At 50.4% G+C, this 14,350-nt stretch overlaps 6 protein-coding genes across 6 annotated transcripts; 4 read left to right on the plus strand and 2 right to left on the minus strand.

Annotated features, from left to right (window-relative positions):
* Positions 1–100: 100 nt before the first annotated feature.
* Positions 101–875, plus strand: MCYG_06141 (UPF0041 domain-containing protein; the record flags this gene model as incomplete). The annotated part of the gene is made up of 4 exons (XM_002844131.1): positions 101–173; positions 276–475; positions 568–713; positions 782–875. 4 exons carry the CDS (start codon positions 101–103, stop codon positions 873–875), a joined length of 513 nt encoding a protein of 170 aa, XP_002844177.1.
* A 733-nt stretch (positions 876–1,608) lies between these two features.
* Positions 1,609–3,872, minus strand: MCYG_06142 (vacuolar amino acid transporter 3; the record flags this gene model as incomplete). Its single annotated transcript, XM_002844132.1, has 2 exons — positions 1,609–1,776; positions 1,848–3,872. The coding sequence occupies 2 exons, from the start codon at positions 3,870–3,872 to the stop codon at positions 1,609–1,611; spliced, it is 2,193 nt and encodes a 730-aa protein (XP_002844178.1).
* A 782-nt stretch (positions 3,873–4,654) lies between these two features.
* Positions 4,655–8,503, plus strand: MCYG_06143 (solute carrier family 12 member 3; the record flags this gene model as incomplete). Its single annotated transcript, XM_002844133.1, has 6 exons — positions 4,655–4,731; positions 4,804–5,099; positions 5,169–5,309; positions 5,381–5,759; positions 5,825–5,990; positions 6,059–8,503. 6 exons carry the CDS (start codon positions 4,655–4,657, stop codon positions 8,501–8,503), a joined length of 3,504 nt encoding a protein of 1,167 aa, XP_002844179.1.
* Positions 8,504–9,047: 544 nt separating this feature from the next.
* Positions 9,048–10,604, plus strand: MCYG_06144 (mevalonate kinase; the record flags this gene model as incomplete). Its single annotated transcript, XM_002844134.1, has 1 exon — positions 9,048–10,604. One exon carries the CDS (start codon positions 9,048–9,050, stop codon positions 10,602–10,604), a length of 1,557 nt encoding a protein of 518 aa, XP_002844180.1.
* A 507-nt stretch (positions 10,605–11,111) lies between these two features.
* MCYG_06145 (CaaX farnesyltransferase alpha subunit) lies at positions 11,112–12,337 on the plus strand (the record flags this gene model as incomplete). The annotated part of the gene is made up of 3 exons (XM_002844135.1): positions 11,112–11,404; positions 11,479–11,583; positions 11,644–12,337. The coding sequence occupies 3 exons, from the start codon at positions 11,112–11,114 to the stop codon at positions 12,335–12,337; spliced, it is 1,092 nt and encodes a 363-aa protein (XP_002844181.1).
* A 346-nt stretch (positions 12,338–12,683) lies between these two features.
* MCYG_06146 (L-serine dehydratase) lies at positions 12,684–14,057 on the minus strand (the record flags this gene model as incomplete). Its single annotated transcript, XM_002844136.1, has 2 exons — positions 12,684–13,896; positions 13,960–14,057. The coding sequence occupies 2 exons, from the start codon at positions 14,055–14,057 to the stop codon at positions 12,684–12,686; spliced, it is 1,311 nt and encodes a 436-aa protein (XP_002844182.1).
* Between the last annotated feature and the right edge of the window lie 293 nt (positions 14,058–14,350).

Consider the following 14,350-nt stretch of genomic DNA (forward strand, 5'->3'; position numbering starts at 1 on the left):
TATCGAAGATAAACATCTCCTCCTGCCAGATAATCCGTCTATCTGGACGGCGGACTTTCTCACTTCTCTTCGCTTGCTATCCGGAGAACTATCGCCCACAATGGCCGCCGTTATAAAAGCGATCAATGCGAAGATACGGTCCAACAAGGTGTTGGACTACGTCTGCTCAACACGTACGTTTCCAAGATCTCGTTAATACCTCTAATTGTCTCCCGTGAGCTGCTGTTAGATCATGTTGAGGGCCTTTGGGCTCCCTCTCCTGACCCCATCCGCAGTTCTTATCGGTTTGTCTCAGTTATGGAACCGGATGCTGACATGCGACAACATCTCTATAGATTTCTGGGGCCCCGTATCCAACTTCGGCATTCCGGTTGCTGCGGTTATGGATACTCAGAAAGATCCTGAAATGTATGTCATCGCGGCGTCGCCCCTCTATATCTTCGCTTTGCCCTCTGGTCCTCCTTTTGCCAACCCGGTCAAGTTGAGCGGCTATCTTCGCACCCAGACCGGTGTAATGAATACAGCCATCTAACTACGTCTTTCACACGATATAGTATCTCTGCGCAGATGACCGGTGCATTGGTTATCTACTCCGGAACTTTTATGCGCTATTCCCTCGCCGTCACTCCCAAGAACTACCTCCTTTTCGGGTGCCATTTCATCAACTTTGGAGCCCAATTGACTCAAGGATACCGATGGCTGAACTACTGGAAGTACGTTACGCTCCCATAATATCTATCAACTATGCGCGGTCTACTAACTGGCTCTCTTTATCATGTAGATGGGGAGGACGAGAGGCTGCCCTAGCAAACAAGGCCAAGGAGGCTGGTGCTGAAGCCGGAAAGGTAGCTGTTGAGCCCAGCTCTTCTTCATAGACGTGTTCGATTGATATGGTTGTCCTCTTTTCTCTTTCTCTCCTTTGGCATATAGTTGCTGCGTCGGACTGGATTGTACGTATTAGTCATACACGGTTTGGTTTGTTCTATTTGGTCACCTGTGTTTTAATAAAGCCGTTCATTTCTTTTCTTAAGCTGAAGTTAGAAAGTGGAGGAAATAAATATATTGTGTTCTACCTTGAAGGCTGGCGAGATAGAATATATGGGTTAGCAGGCACATGGACATGTTGATTGTCAACTCTTGTATTCCTTGTAAATTATGGATATAGAGAAGCAGAATATGAAAGTTCATTGCAAGGCCGCACGCATCAGGTATCTAGGATAAACCCATGTATTTAACTCTAGGAGACAGGCAGAGAATAAGAAATTAGAGAAGCCCAGCACATCTAAACCCGTGTATTCCAAGAAAGGAACCAAGTCTTAGATGCAGGCGAAAAAAAGGGTTGGTCGAGAGGATTCAAGGAAATAAGCAAAAAAGCATCAATTTAGCAAAGGCGAAAACAAATATTTGGAGCGTAGTTAGTAGTGGTAATGAAATCTATATCGTGAAAGTAGTGAAAAGTTATGTACGACTCGAATTGGGGGTGATAAGGATGAGATATACCGAAATTTAAAGCCTTGGGAGAGGCTAAGCCAAAGAATGGGGTTCGATGGTAATAAGGGGATGCAAACGCCATGTTACCAGACAGCGCCGAAATAAAGGATGCATGCATTACTTATCGCAATATCCAGGAAGTTTGGAGCCACCACCACCATCTCCCCAGTTAGAGATAGTTAGGGCGGTAGTGTATGCGCAGCATATCAGACCGAAGACGGCGAGACTGATGTCCAAAGACTTTTGTACAAAAGTGCTTGCCGCGCCCTTGTAATGAAGCATCGGCTAATAAAAAATAACGTGGTTAGCTTTAACTGCTTAGGTGATTAGGATTAAAAGAACAGTGAGAGACATACCGGATACACGAAGACGAGCGGAACACAAGCGAAACTACCAATTAGGGAGACGAACTTGTCCAAGTCTCCGGCTCCACCCCAGGCAATGACAGCGCATAACAAAACAAGGAAGAAGCGGAATATGTTCTTCTTCCATTTGATTCCAGGGTTATATTTTCCACTACGGGTAAAGAGGCCATTCTCCAGAATTCTGATGGCGGGGAAAAGCTGGAGAGGAGTACTCAGAAGGATAGCAGCGGCATATAAGAACTGGATTGATCGGACAAAATTATCCTGTTGAGGAAGATTGAGAATGACAACAGTCTCGGTCTTAGAGCCAAAGGTCGCGTAGCCGACAACGCCCATGGAGAGAAATATTACGGTGATAATAACCATGACCAGGGCTAGGACACCCGGGAATTTCTCGGGGCGTTTCATAGACTCTTGAATAGGAATGATCAGGCCGATTCCTTCGAAGGTGAAGATAGCGGTTCCAATTAGAAGGGTATATGATTTGGGGTTGAATGGCTGAATGTCGGCAATACCCTGTTCCATAATGGTACTGATGCCAAATCCGTACAGATAGACCAAGCCGAGTAAGATGAACACATCTGCAATCAGGGCTGTGAAGGCCAGTTTGGAAATATCACGAACAAGTGAGAGCGGTAAGAAAATAATGAGCTGCATCAAGATAACATATTTGATGTTCATGAGCGTCTCGCAATTGCTGACAGATAAAATAAATGCTTGGAGGTTTTGAGAGACGAAAACGATATAGGCGGCAACGAAGCCAAGCTGGCTGAGAGCAATGGAAAGTAGAATGAGCTTTCTCATTTTCTCACCGTAAAGGACGCCTCCCATGTCGCCAAAGGAGCCATTGATTTTATTCCGGGTGTTGACAAGCAGGATGAAACAGTAATAGCTTAGGGCCGATATCGCAACTAGCACGATGGAGCTAAATAGCATTCCGCCATTCAAAAAAGCCCTTGGGAGAAACAGGACACCGGTGCCAACAAATGATTTTAAAAGGAGGAGAATAGCGCCCATAGAAGTATTTGTGGCTTTGGCAGCTCGTTCCTTGGGCATACGGCCTCCGGCGCTTCCTGGCCGAAGAAGAGAGGTTTCCTCTGAAGGCTCCTCTTCTCCAGGTCCAGCCCTCCGGGTGAAAAATTCGCCTGGGCCCAACACTTCGTCATCTTCCTCAAGCTCCTCACCGGCAAAATGACCGAACAAGGTCAGGAATTCCAAGAAGCTGTTGGTAGGTAAACGGGGCTGGGAAAGAGCCTGCTCAGGGTCTGCAGGGGCGGTGAGAGTATTTTGCTCTCCACCGGTTCGACGCAGGAAGTCTCGGCGAAAGCCACCTGGAACTCTGATTGTGCTGATGTCTAGTGTCTCGGATTCAGGTTCTGGCCTTGCAAGGTCAAAACTTTTCCGTCTTTTGGGGCCCTGCTGTTCCTGGGACTCTGCTTCAGCCCATCGGTAGATGGGTCTCGTAATATCACCACCTTGAAGCTGTAGACTGGAAAACTCCTCTGCATCTTTGTTTCCACTTCCGCCAGATTTAGTGGATTCCGGCTTTTTCCCGTTGGTGTCATTAGAGTCTGCTGACTCAAGTGGTGGTTGCACAAGATGTCGTTTTACGACTTCTGCATCCTCGACGGGTGCTCCATTGGAGGAATTAGTGGTCCCGTTGGAGCCATTCTCGTCCTGAAGAGCACTGGTCAAGGCGGACGGGCGAGCAGTATCAAGTGATGATGGCACGATGGACGAGGCCTTGAAATCCGTTGTAGTTGAGTCAGCGGGAGGAGCTTGTCTGGGCGTTGGGACATGCCTCAGCTGCAGGTCCTGTGCCTCCGTAAATGACGACGAAGGGATGGGTGAAGCAAGCCTGGCCGTGGTTATATGCCTCGGAAGTGATCCTGGAGCCAGGCCTTCAGCAGGAGGGGTGCCGCTGAGAGCTCTGCCACGAGGAGACTCTTCACGCAGCGCAGACGCCGCCACCGGTATATCCTTCCCCTGGTCCATATCGCTGGCGGTTGCGGTCATCTAACAACACCCACTGCCGGGTAATGGGTGAAACGGGGAGGGCGTGTGGGTTAGTTATCGTCACACCGAGACAAGAAGAAGGCGAGCCGGCCAGAGGTACCACCTAGAAGGCTTTGGAGACACTGATCTTGTAGGACAGACAAACCGACCTTGCAGCTTCGCTTGAAGGGCAAAGAGACGTGGTTTTAAATGCAAAGCTGCAAGCTGGACGGTCAGCAGCTCAAGATGTTCGTCCGGCGCTCAGTCGGCGTGACGAAGGTCGAGAAAAGGTTTAAGCGGCTTTTCTTTTTTTGGGTGTTTTGTGCTTAGCTAAAAAGGCCGACGCTGATTGGCTCAACCTCTCTATGACGCAGTTTTTATGTCAGCTGCTGTCCAAATGCGGTTAATGCGGCTTTTTTGGTGCGGAGTGTAGGTCATGTGATCATCTTAATAATAAATTAGCTTAGTAATATCCTTCGTTCCTGATCGGGAAGAAACTCAGCTTATTCACGTGACTATCTCTTCCATTTTGGGCGATGACGAAAGTTGCTGGTCGAGATATCAATCTTCAACGTCAACGTCAACGTCTGCTTTTTGTCGTATACACTTGGTAGTGCTCGTCAGTCAGTACTTGGCGGATCGAACGAGATATTCAGCTATTCCACTATATTGATTGGAGTTCAGCGGCGGAAAGGGGATGCTTTGATAAGAGCTTCTTGTCTTTGCATTCGACAGGGGGTCCTGGCTGTTGCATAAAGACCCTTAACAGGTTTCCCAACCAGAGACGCAATTCTTCATCAACCATGAATCGCCCGCCTAATGGCTCTGCCAACGACGAAACTAGTTCTCCGGAAATACAGCATGCCTCTGGAGTTGGCTGGTTAGGATACTTCCCATAGAGCCACCAACTCGAAACCTGAGGTCTTTGCATCATGTCTAACTCGTTCTTTAGGAGCATACCCGGGCTCGGTGGCTTGAGAAGGACAAGCAGTGAAGACCAACATGGGGTTCGACAGAGGAGCAGGAGTGTTTCTCGTCTACAGAGAGCCTCGCTAGCCAGGCCCATACATGCCAAACTAACCTTTCCGGATGAAGGAGAAAAGCAGATTCAGAATGATGGGAACGAGGCTCAGAAGCTGGGGTCCTTCTCTGGCGTTTTTGTCCCGACGACACTAAACGTCCTGAGTATTCTCATGTTCCTTCGTTTCGGCTTTCTTCTAGGTCAGAGTGGTATTCTGGGTATGATGGGTGAGTGGAAATCCCTGTTTTCTTCTTTTCTCTTCTTCCGTAAATGAAGGTCTAAATGAGATTGAATAGGTATGCTTGTTATATCATACGCTATCAATCTGATTACTACCATGTCAATTTCAGCCATTGCAACGAACGGAACTGTTAGAGGAGGAGGCGCCTACTATCTCATCAGCCGTTCCCTAGGCACCGAGTTTGGTGGCTCAATTGGTATCGTGTTCTACCTCGGCTGTGTTTTAAACACTGGGATGAACGCAGTCGGTCTTGTTGACTGCTTTAAGCACAATTTGGCGTCATTTCCGGTAGCAAGTCCAATGTTCTCTACGAAGGTTTTTGGTGGGAGTACCTTTGGGCAACGATCATTCTCGTCCTCTGTACGGCTATTTGCCTAGCAGGGAGCTCGGTCTTTTCCCGCGCAAGTAATGGACTGCTCGTTATTCTCTTGGTGTCAACGTTTAGCATACCGTTATCAGCGTGTATCAAGCAGCCATTTAAAAACGAACGCCTAGGGATTGAATTTACCGGTTTTAGCAGCACTTCATTCTTCGATAATATATACCCACACCTTACAAAAGGTGCAGCGGGAAGTCAACTCAAAAAACGAGAAACCTTCCAAGATCTGTTTGGGATCCTCTTCCCTGCCACATCTGGCATATTTGCGTTCGTGTTGCCTTCCAGAAACCCCATTCCATATAGTTTAACTCAGCTAACACATCAGCGTACAGCGGGACAAGCATGTCTGGCGACCTCAAGAATCCAAGCAGATCCATCCCGAAAGGAACTCTTTATGGTCTTGCACTTACATTCGCTACCTATACGGTCGTTATTTTTACTCTGGCAGCGAGTGTCACAAGAGAGTCGTTATATAAAGATGTCAATATCATACAGGATGTAAGCATAATATTCTTTTTTTACTTTTTTATCGCAATGTCTCGACGGCTTTACTCATTAGAAGTTAGACAAGCATCTCAGGTTCCCTTATTGTTCTGGGAGAGTTTTCAACATCATTTTTCTCCTCTCTTATGGGCATCATCGGTGCTGCAAAGGTACTCCAGGCCATCTCGAGGGATGCCCTACTACCTGGCTTGTCAATTTTTGCAAAAGGAACAAAGAAGAACGATGATCCCATTAGTTCTATCCTGATTACCTTCATAATAGCACAGATAACAATATTTTTCGATATCAACCAGATCGCCTCTTTCGTCTCGATGGCATACTTGATGACCTTTCTGGTCACGAATCTAGCTTGCTTCTTGCTAAAGATTGGATCGGCCCCGAACTTTAGGCCGTCATTTCATTACTTCAATTCGACAACTGCTTTTGTCGGTACCGTTATCAGTGGAGCTAGCATGTTCTTTACTGATGGGGTATACGCCACCGGGTGTGTTTGTGTATTGGTGACCCTCTTCCTTCTAATCCACTACATGGCTCCTCCAAAGACGTGGGGAGATGTCAGCCAAAGCCTCATCTATCACCAGGTCCGCAAATACCTACTTCGACTTCGACCCGAGCATGTCAAATTCTGGAGACCACAAATCCTTCTCTTTGTCAACGACTTCGAATCACAATATAAGATGATCCATTTTTGCAACTCGTTGAAAAAGGGCGGCCTGTTCGTTCTTGGCCGTGTTCTGGTTACCGATGATTTTGCAACAGCTGTTCCAGTTGTCAGGAAGGAACAGACTGCCTGGAATAAATTTATTGAATATTCAAAGGTGAAGGCCTTTATCAACATAACAGCGGCTCCTAATATGGAATGGGGAATCAGGAACATTGCTTTAAGTGCTGGACTCGGAGGGATGCGGCCCAATGTTGTTGTAATAGACCAATTTCGCAAAGAGAAACCCGACATTTCATTCGAACTTGGAATTCCATTGAGACGGTCAACGAGGAGTATCTCAGTCGTCAGTGAAGGCGAAAGAGACCACATCCGAAAGAGCAGAACGGATTTGTTTGAGAGACATTCACCAGTGGGTATTCAGAGCTACTTGACAGTCCTGGAGGACCTGCTATTCCAGTTACGCATCAATGTTGCGGTTGCGAGAGGATTTGAGAATCTCGAGCTGCCAGGGACCAATGATGGAGATTTACCGATCAAATTCATTGATTTGTGGCCGATTCAAATGTCCGGAGAAATATCGTCGGATGGAGGACGGACCCGTCCCAACTATCTCACGACCAATTTTGACACATATACGTTAATCTTACAGCTTGGCTGCATTCTCAACACTGTTCCGTCCTGGAAACATTCATGCCGGTTGCGAGTGGCGGTGTTTGTAGAATATGAGACAGACGTTGAAGAAGAGCGGAAAAGAGTGATGACTCTACTCGAGAGGCTTCGGATCAGTGCAGAAGTGTTGGTGTTTTGGCTCGCGAGCGGAGATTTACAAACCTACCGCGTAATTGTGAATGGGGATAGAAGTAATGTGGATAAGGCCATGCTCGACTCGGTCGAAAAGGCGTTGGAAGACGAGGATTGGTGGCAGGAGCTTGGGCGGTACAGGGCCGTTTCAGAGGAGGCTCGGAGCAGATCAACCAAGTCACAGAGACACACTCCAACAGGGTCTGGTACCACAACACCCCGTGAAGGAGGGAGACGACGCGCTGGGCTGGAAGGCCTGAAGAGAGTCATTGAGTCGTCTCGGAGGAGGTCAATTGGGCCTGGAGTCAGCCTCGGGATGCAGACCCATCGACTGCTGGATTCCATGGTAGAGTACAACTCTGACGGAAACGACGATGACGAGTCATCTTCAGAAGAGAGCGATATCGACCCGTATCTGAGCGAGAGCGAGGGAGAGAATGAAGGAGAGGGCGAAGACGAAAACGAGCCGATGGCGGCCTCTGAAACCCCAACGGTCAAGGAACCTGAGACTTCGGACACCCCGTCCCCTCGCGCCGTGTTCACAAAGAAAGGCCGCGTTGCATCGAGCGCCAAATTCTCGTCTGCCCCCATACCAGCGACGAAGGTGGTAACTGAAGAAGGGACAGGGCCCTCGATCATGTTCGCTGATTCATCGCCTCCCCGCCGCGGAAGTGCGACGCCAGGCTTTGAATCCATCTACACCCGAAATGGCGGTGCATCCGGCCAGCCGTCCACTATTCCAGCCGAAGGCGATCTGGAAGCCCAACCACGAGCATCCGGATACCCCTTCCAGGCCGCGGTCCCTCTCTCGTTCAACGACCTTCCCGGCCGGGCCCAGCACCTGATACTGAACGAGCTGATCAAATCGCAGAGCAAGGAAACGGCCGTGGTGTTCACCACCCTGCCGACCCCTGTCGAAGGCGTCTCACACGACAAGGCCTCCTGTGAAGCGTACGTCGACGACCTCGAAGTGCTCTGCGACGGCCTTCCGCCGTGTCTGCTCGTCCACAGCAACAGCGTCACCGTGACGATGAACCTATGAACGAAGCCGCTTTCATTCTTTATTATCCCTAGTAGCCCTTTTGCATAGCTTTTTCCAGCGTTCGGACATACAGTTGTTATTACATACATTTCGGTAGATATTACATAGTCAAAGTTGACCGTTACAAAACATGCGTTTAAAAAAAAAAAAGAAAACATCCAAACCTGAGCCAAATCGGGCAAATATCTCATATTTCAGCTTTACATCGTACAGCTTTTTTTCCCCTCTGGCCGTAAGACAGAACAACGACAGCTAAGAAGTTCGGCGTCGAATCCTTGATCCGCCGGGCCTCCCTTGATCCTCCCAACGAACGACGGTTACTGGAATAACAGTAGTAGTAATTGGCCATCCGGCTGATATATCACGAACAACAGGCTGCGGCCTCCGAAATCCCCAATCTTCACTCCCTTTTTTCCAGTCAATCCACTGCGCCACCATGCTACGTTGACGAAGAGAGCCGAAAAATAAGATAAAATACGAACACACGCCGTGGAACCGTTCCCTCGCTGTCGAAACCAGAAATAAAGAAGATTTTAGGTCGACCATGGTTGAGCGGTTTGAGAGCAATATACCCGTACGATCGAAGCGCAACGGCCGCCACAGCCTGAAGATGACCATGCCTGACGATGAATCCCTAGACAGCTCAGACGGGGCCATCACGCCGTCGCCGGTACGGTCAGGAATAGAAGGGCTTCCAGCAGGCCGGTTGAGCGTCAAGTCGAGGATGGGGAGGAAGCTCTCGTCGCCAATGGCACCGCCGTTCATGGTGTCGGCGCCCGGCAAGGTCATTGTGTTTGGAGAACACGCTGTCGTGCATGGGAGGAAGGCAATGGCTGCGGCCATATCTCTACGGTCCTATCTGCTGGTCACGACGCTGTCGAAGTCGCATCGTACGGTTACGCTCAATTTCAGGGATATCGGGCTGGATTTTACGTGGGATATCGACTCGTTGCCGTGGGACGTCTTCCACCACCCGTCGAAGAAGAAGTTCTACTATGACTCCGTCACGGAGCTTGATCCGGAGCTGCTCGAAGCTCTGAAGCCTCACGTCGCGATGGTGTCGATGGACGAACCGGAGGAAGTGCGGAAGATACACCACCATTCTGCCAACCAATTCCTCTACCTCTTCCTCTCGCTCGGGTCGCCAAAGACGCACGCCGCCATCTATACGCTTCGATCGACGATACCGGTGGGAGCCGGCCTGGGAAGCAGTGCGAGTGTCTCTGTGTGTCTGAGCACTGCGCTGCTGCTGCAGGTTCGCATCTTGGCCGGACCACACCAGGACCAGCCGCCGGACGAGGCGGAGGTACAGCTCGAGCGCATCAACCGGTGGGCGTTTGTGGGCGAGCTGTGCATACACGGCAACCCGAGCGGCGTCGACAATACGGTGTCTACCGGCGGCAAGGCAGTGATATTCCGGAGAGGAGACTACTCCAAACCACCGACCGTGATTCCTATCCTAGATTTCCCCGAGATGCGGCTCCTCCTGATCAATTCTCGCCAGCCTCGATCCACGGCCGTAGAGGTCGCAAAAGTCGGCGCCTTGAAGAAAGCGCATCCTGCCATTACGGAGTCGGTCTTGGACAGCATCGGACAGCTTACCGAGAACGCCCACCGCATCATCATGTCGGACGACTTCGACGAAAACTGCCATGATACGATCGATCACTTTGGACAGCTGTTCCGCATAAACCACGGCTTGCTCGTCTCCCTGGGCGTCTCCCACCCTCGCCTAGAGCGCATCCGAGAGCTGGTAGACCATGCAGATATCGGCTGGACCAAGCTGACGGGAGCCGGCGGAGGTGGCTGCACCATAACATTGCTCAAGGGCAACCGAAACGAGGCCGCCATCGAGCATATGGAAGAGCAGCTTGATGACGAGGGCTTTGAGCGCTACGAGACCTCTCTGGGCGGAGACGGAGTAGGCGTCCTCTGGCCCGCCGTCCTCCAGAACGGCACCGACGAAGAAGGCGGCGAGGAGATAGACCAGCTGAAGTTCGAGAACGCCGTTGGCATCGATGGCATCGAACAGCTGGTCGGGGTCGGCGGGCCAGAGAAGAGGGAAGGCTGGAAGTTTTGGAGACGCGGAACTTCGACCTGACGATGACGGTGGACTTCTCTCCTTCTTTTCGTTTCTCTTTCGGTCAATCAACGCTTGCTCAACTGCTCTCTACTGGTTCGGGGTCTTGCTAGCCGTTCGATGCCTTGACATCATCCTCTTAATACCACTTTGATATTCCTACGCCTTTTCTAATAACCCTTGTAAGAAGCGAGGCGCCGTTCAATTCTTGACTCCTTTTAGCCATGCTATGCTGTTCCTTAGACCAGGGCCCTTCATAGTAGATATAAATACTACCATCCTTACCCTTCTATATCTACAATCTCTCTATGTCTTTCTACGTTTTCTACTTTGATATAGGGTTAGCTTACATAATCGAGATGCTATTGTTTCTCGTTCGAACAATAAAAACCAAACGTCGATTCATGAGATTTGACGCCGAGTTTGAATATAAAAATGAAAGAGAGCATCTGCACCTCGTAGGCGCTGAAGTGTGCGTCGTCCCCATCTGGCTTGCGCTCCCCCCTTGGATAAGAAAAATACCCAGCCATGTCGAAATACTCCTCCGACCCCGCGTGGGCATCAGTTACCCCCATCCCGCTGGATGATGGGTCAAATCGCTTTACTCAGGCAGACAGAGACAGTGCTGGCGGCGATGGCTCGGTGACTACCGCTAATGTGGCCGGCGAGACGTTGCCGCTGGCGACAATTGCGTATTCAGACGAGTACGCTGAGGCGACTGCTTATCTGCGGGCCGTGATGGCCGCGAACGAGATGTCAGACCGAGCACTAGCATTGACAGAGGATGTGATTCGGTCGAATCCAGCACATTATACGGTCTGGTATATAGGGACGCTCTCTTTCTCCTTCTCTGTCGACTATGGCTACAATCATGCTGATAACTGGGTGTAAACAGGCTCTACAGAGCACAAATACTCAATGCTCTGGGCAAAGATCTGAAAGCTGAGCTCGCCTGGCTCGACCAGCTATCCACTAAATATTTAAAGAGCTATCAGATATGGTAACCGGAAGCCTTCCAACCCTCAGGCGGAAATTACGCTGCTAACGATCCTATCTACAGGCACCACCGCCAAGTAATAATGTCCAATGAATCCGTCTTCCCTACCTTACCTGAGGGAGAACTGGACTTCTTAGTAAAGATGTTTGCTCTAGATGCCAAAAACTATCACGTCTGGACATACAGACACTGGCTTCTCAGACACTTCAAACTATGGGATTCGCCAGCTGAGTTGGCGGATATAGAGAGAATGATTGACGAGGATGTGAGGAACAATTCTGCCTGGAACCACCGGTGGATTATGCGGTTTGCGCCTAGGGAGGGTTTTGATAGTGGGCTGCCTGGTGTGGGGACTGCTGCCAGCATGGGCGCTGGTGCAGGGAAGATGGTAGTTGTGGACGAGGACATGGTTGATGGCGAAGTGGAGTATGCAAAGAAGAAGATCGTGCTGGCGCCTGAGAACCGGAGTCCGTGGGCGTACATGCGCGGCGTGCTCAGGGCTGCCGGTCGAGGGCTGGCGGATATCAAGACGTTCGCACAGCGGTTTGTTATCGAGGAGGTGGTTGAGGAAGGGAAGCGCGAGATCCAAGTCAAGAGCAGCCATGCACTGGAGTGGTTGGGCGATGTGTACGCCGAAGAAGCGCAAGACCCCGAGGCAAAGAGCAATGCGGTGCGGATGTTTACAATGCTGAAGGACAAGTACGATCCTGTCAGGAAAAATTATTGGGATTATCGGATTAGATCGTTGGACAGCTAGGAAATGAAACTTGTTGGAACATGTGTTTAGTTTCTAATCTCTATCTTTCTCTGGTGATTGACTTTTCTGTTCCCAGCAGGCAAAAAGTAAAGGAGAGGGACACGGGATATAAAGAAAACTGTCGTCTGCATGCAAAGAAGATTAAAAAAAAAAAAAGAGTAGCCCTTCAAGTAACCAGAAGAAGATGCAAAAGGTGTATTAAAACAAGCCCATGTCCCCAGACATTTTTGAGCCCCAAACGCCGTAAAGCCATCATATCAAACTGTCATTAAAAAGGAAGCTCTGCCATATACAAGACAGGCGTATAAACCGGAAAAGTGTGAGGATGAAAAAAGTGGTATCGTGTCTATGCGGGAGTTGGCGGGACCGCGATGTTGCCTGGATCATCGCTGCCCCAACCGGCGTCAAGTTTCTCTCTCCACTCGCCGGCCATAGAAAGGGAGACGTTGCTTCCTCCACATACGACGATAACAACTCTGGTCTGAGGGCCAAAGTTGGGAATGAGCTGTTGCAGGTAAGACTTGTTTATTCCGTTGACGACCGTCTCTCCGTTGGTGGTTGGTGCGCTGCCCTCAGCGCTAAGCTTGACCCTCTTTGCGGGTGGAGGTGCGGTTTCGGGTTGATGATGGGGTCCAAAGGCTGCCTCGACAGAGACACCACAGGCGAGTTCAACAAGTATCTTCTCGTCTTCTGCGAGGCGGAGGCAGCCCCGAGCCGCATCTGCGTCTGAGAGTACGAGAGAGTGAACCTTGACGCCCTTCGGAGGGGAGACGTAGTTGTCCCAGGCCTTCTCGGCAATGCGGAGGACGCCAAGCGAGGAGGCGGCGGATGTGATCTTTGGCAGGGAAATGCGGGAGTTCTTCTCGACGGACACGGCAAGGGCGTCAGCGCCCCGAGTCTCGGTGGCAATTATATGGATGTTGTCATCTCCAGCAGGAGTATTATTTTCGGTGGTGGTGCCGTTGGTTGAAGTAGCGCTGGCTGCGGCGTCTAGCATAGGTGCCTGACGCTCAATACCCATGATAAGGCCGTTCATGAGCCCGCCACCACCTACAGAGCAGATGATGGCGTCACAAGGGAGGGCCTTGCGTAGGCAAGGGTCGTTCTCCTCGGCTGGGGGAAGCTGGTACGCAAGTTCGTCCGACATGGTGCTTACGCCTTCCCAGATGTGCTGGCGGTCAAAGGGGTGCAGTTCGATGGCCACGACCTCCGACCCGCCTGGAGTAGGGTGATCAGTGAGCTCTTTCATCATCTCGCGCATGCGAACGGCGGCCTCGTCCAGGTTGGTTCCGTGTTGGACAACGCGGGCACCGGCCTGCTGAAGCTTCTTGATCATGACCGGTTTGGTGTTGACTGTCACGGCGACGGTGCAAGGGTAGTTGAGCGCAGAAGCTGCAAAGGCCGCCCCCAAGCCAGCATTCCCAGCAGAGGGGATAAAGAAGTGTAGCCGCTTGCCCTTGTTGGCGGGGTCAGTGGCATGGCCACGGACCAGGTTTCCAATACCTCGAGACTTGAACGAGCCGCTGGGCTGGAGGTTGTCGAGTTTGAGGAAGATGCGGCTGTATAGAACCAATTAGTCTATTTGTTTGTTGACTTGGTATTCTGGGTGGGGGAGAGCACACCATCCCGCAGCTTTGGAGAGACTGGTAGATTCAATCAAAGGGGTTTCAATCCACGGCAAGCGCAGACGCTGCTGCTTTGGCTCTTCGACGCTTCCCATTATGATGACGGAACAATATCTGGTTGAGCAGATATATCAAAACAAAAGAAGGGCGAAAAAGGGAGGGGAAGCAGGAGTTCACACAGGAGCTGGGAAGAGTTGAAAAACGTCAACAAGAACTCGGTCTGGTCTGTCCGCCTAAATATAAATATTCAAAGCTTGGTTGAATCCGGGCGGGAAACGGGATAGTGTCATCGACCCAGAGGCAAAGAGAAAAATCCTTTGGACGGGAAGTGGAAGAAGTGGATAAATGCTTAGAAAGCCCTGCAACTCCGGTTCATGGAGAGCCGGTC

The sequence above is a fragment of the Microsporum canis genome, genomic scaffold (assembly GCF_000151145.1).
Source record: "Microsporum canis CBS 113480 supercont1.6 genomic scaffold, whole genome shotgun sequence".
In the NCBI taxonomy this organism is placed as follows: Eukaryota; Fungi; Ascomycota; class Eurotiomycetes; order Onygenales; family Arthrodermataceae; genus Microsporum; species Microsporum canis.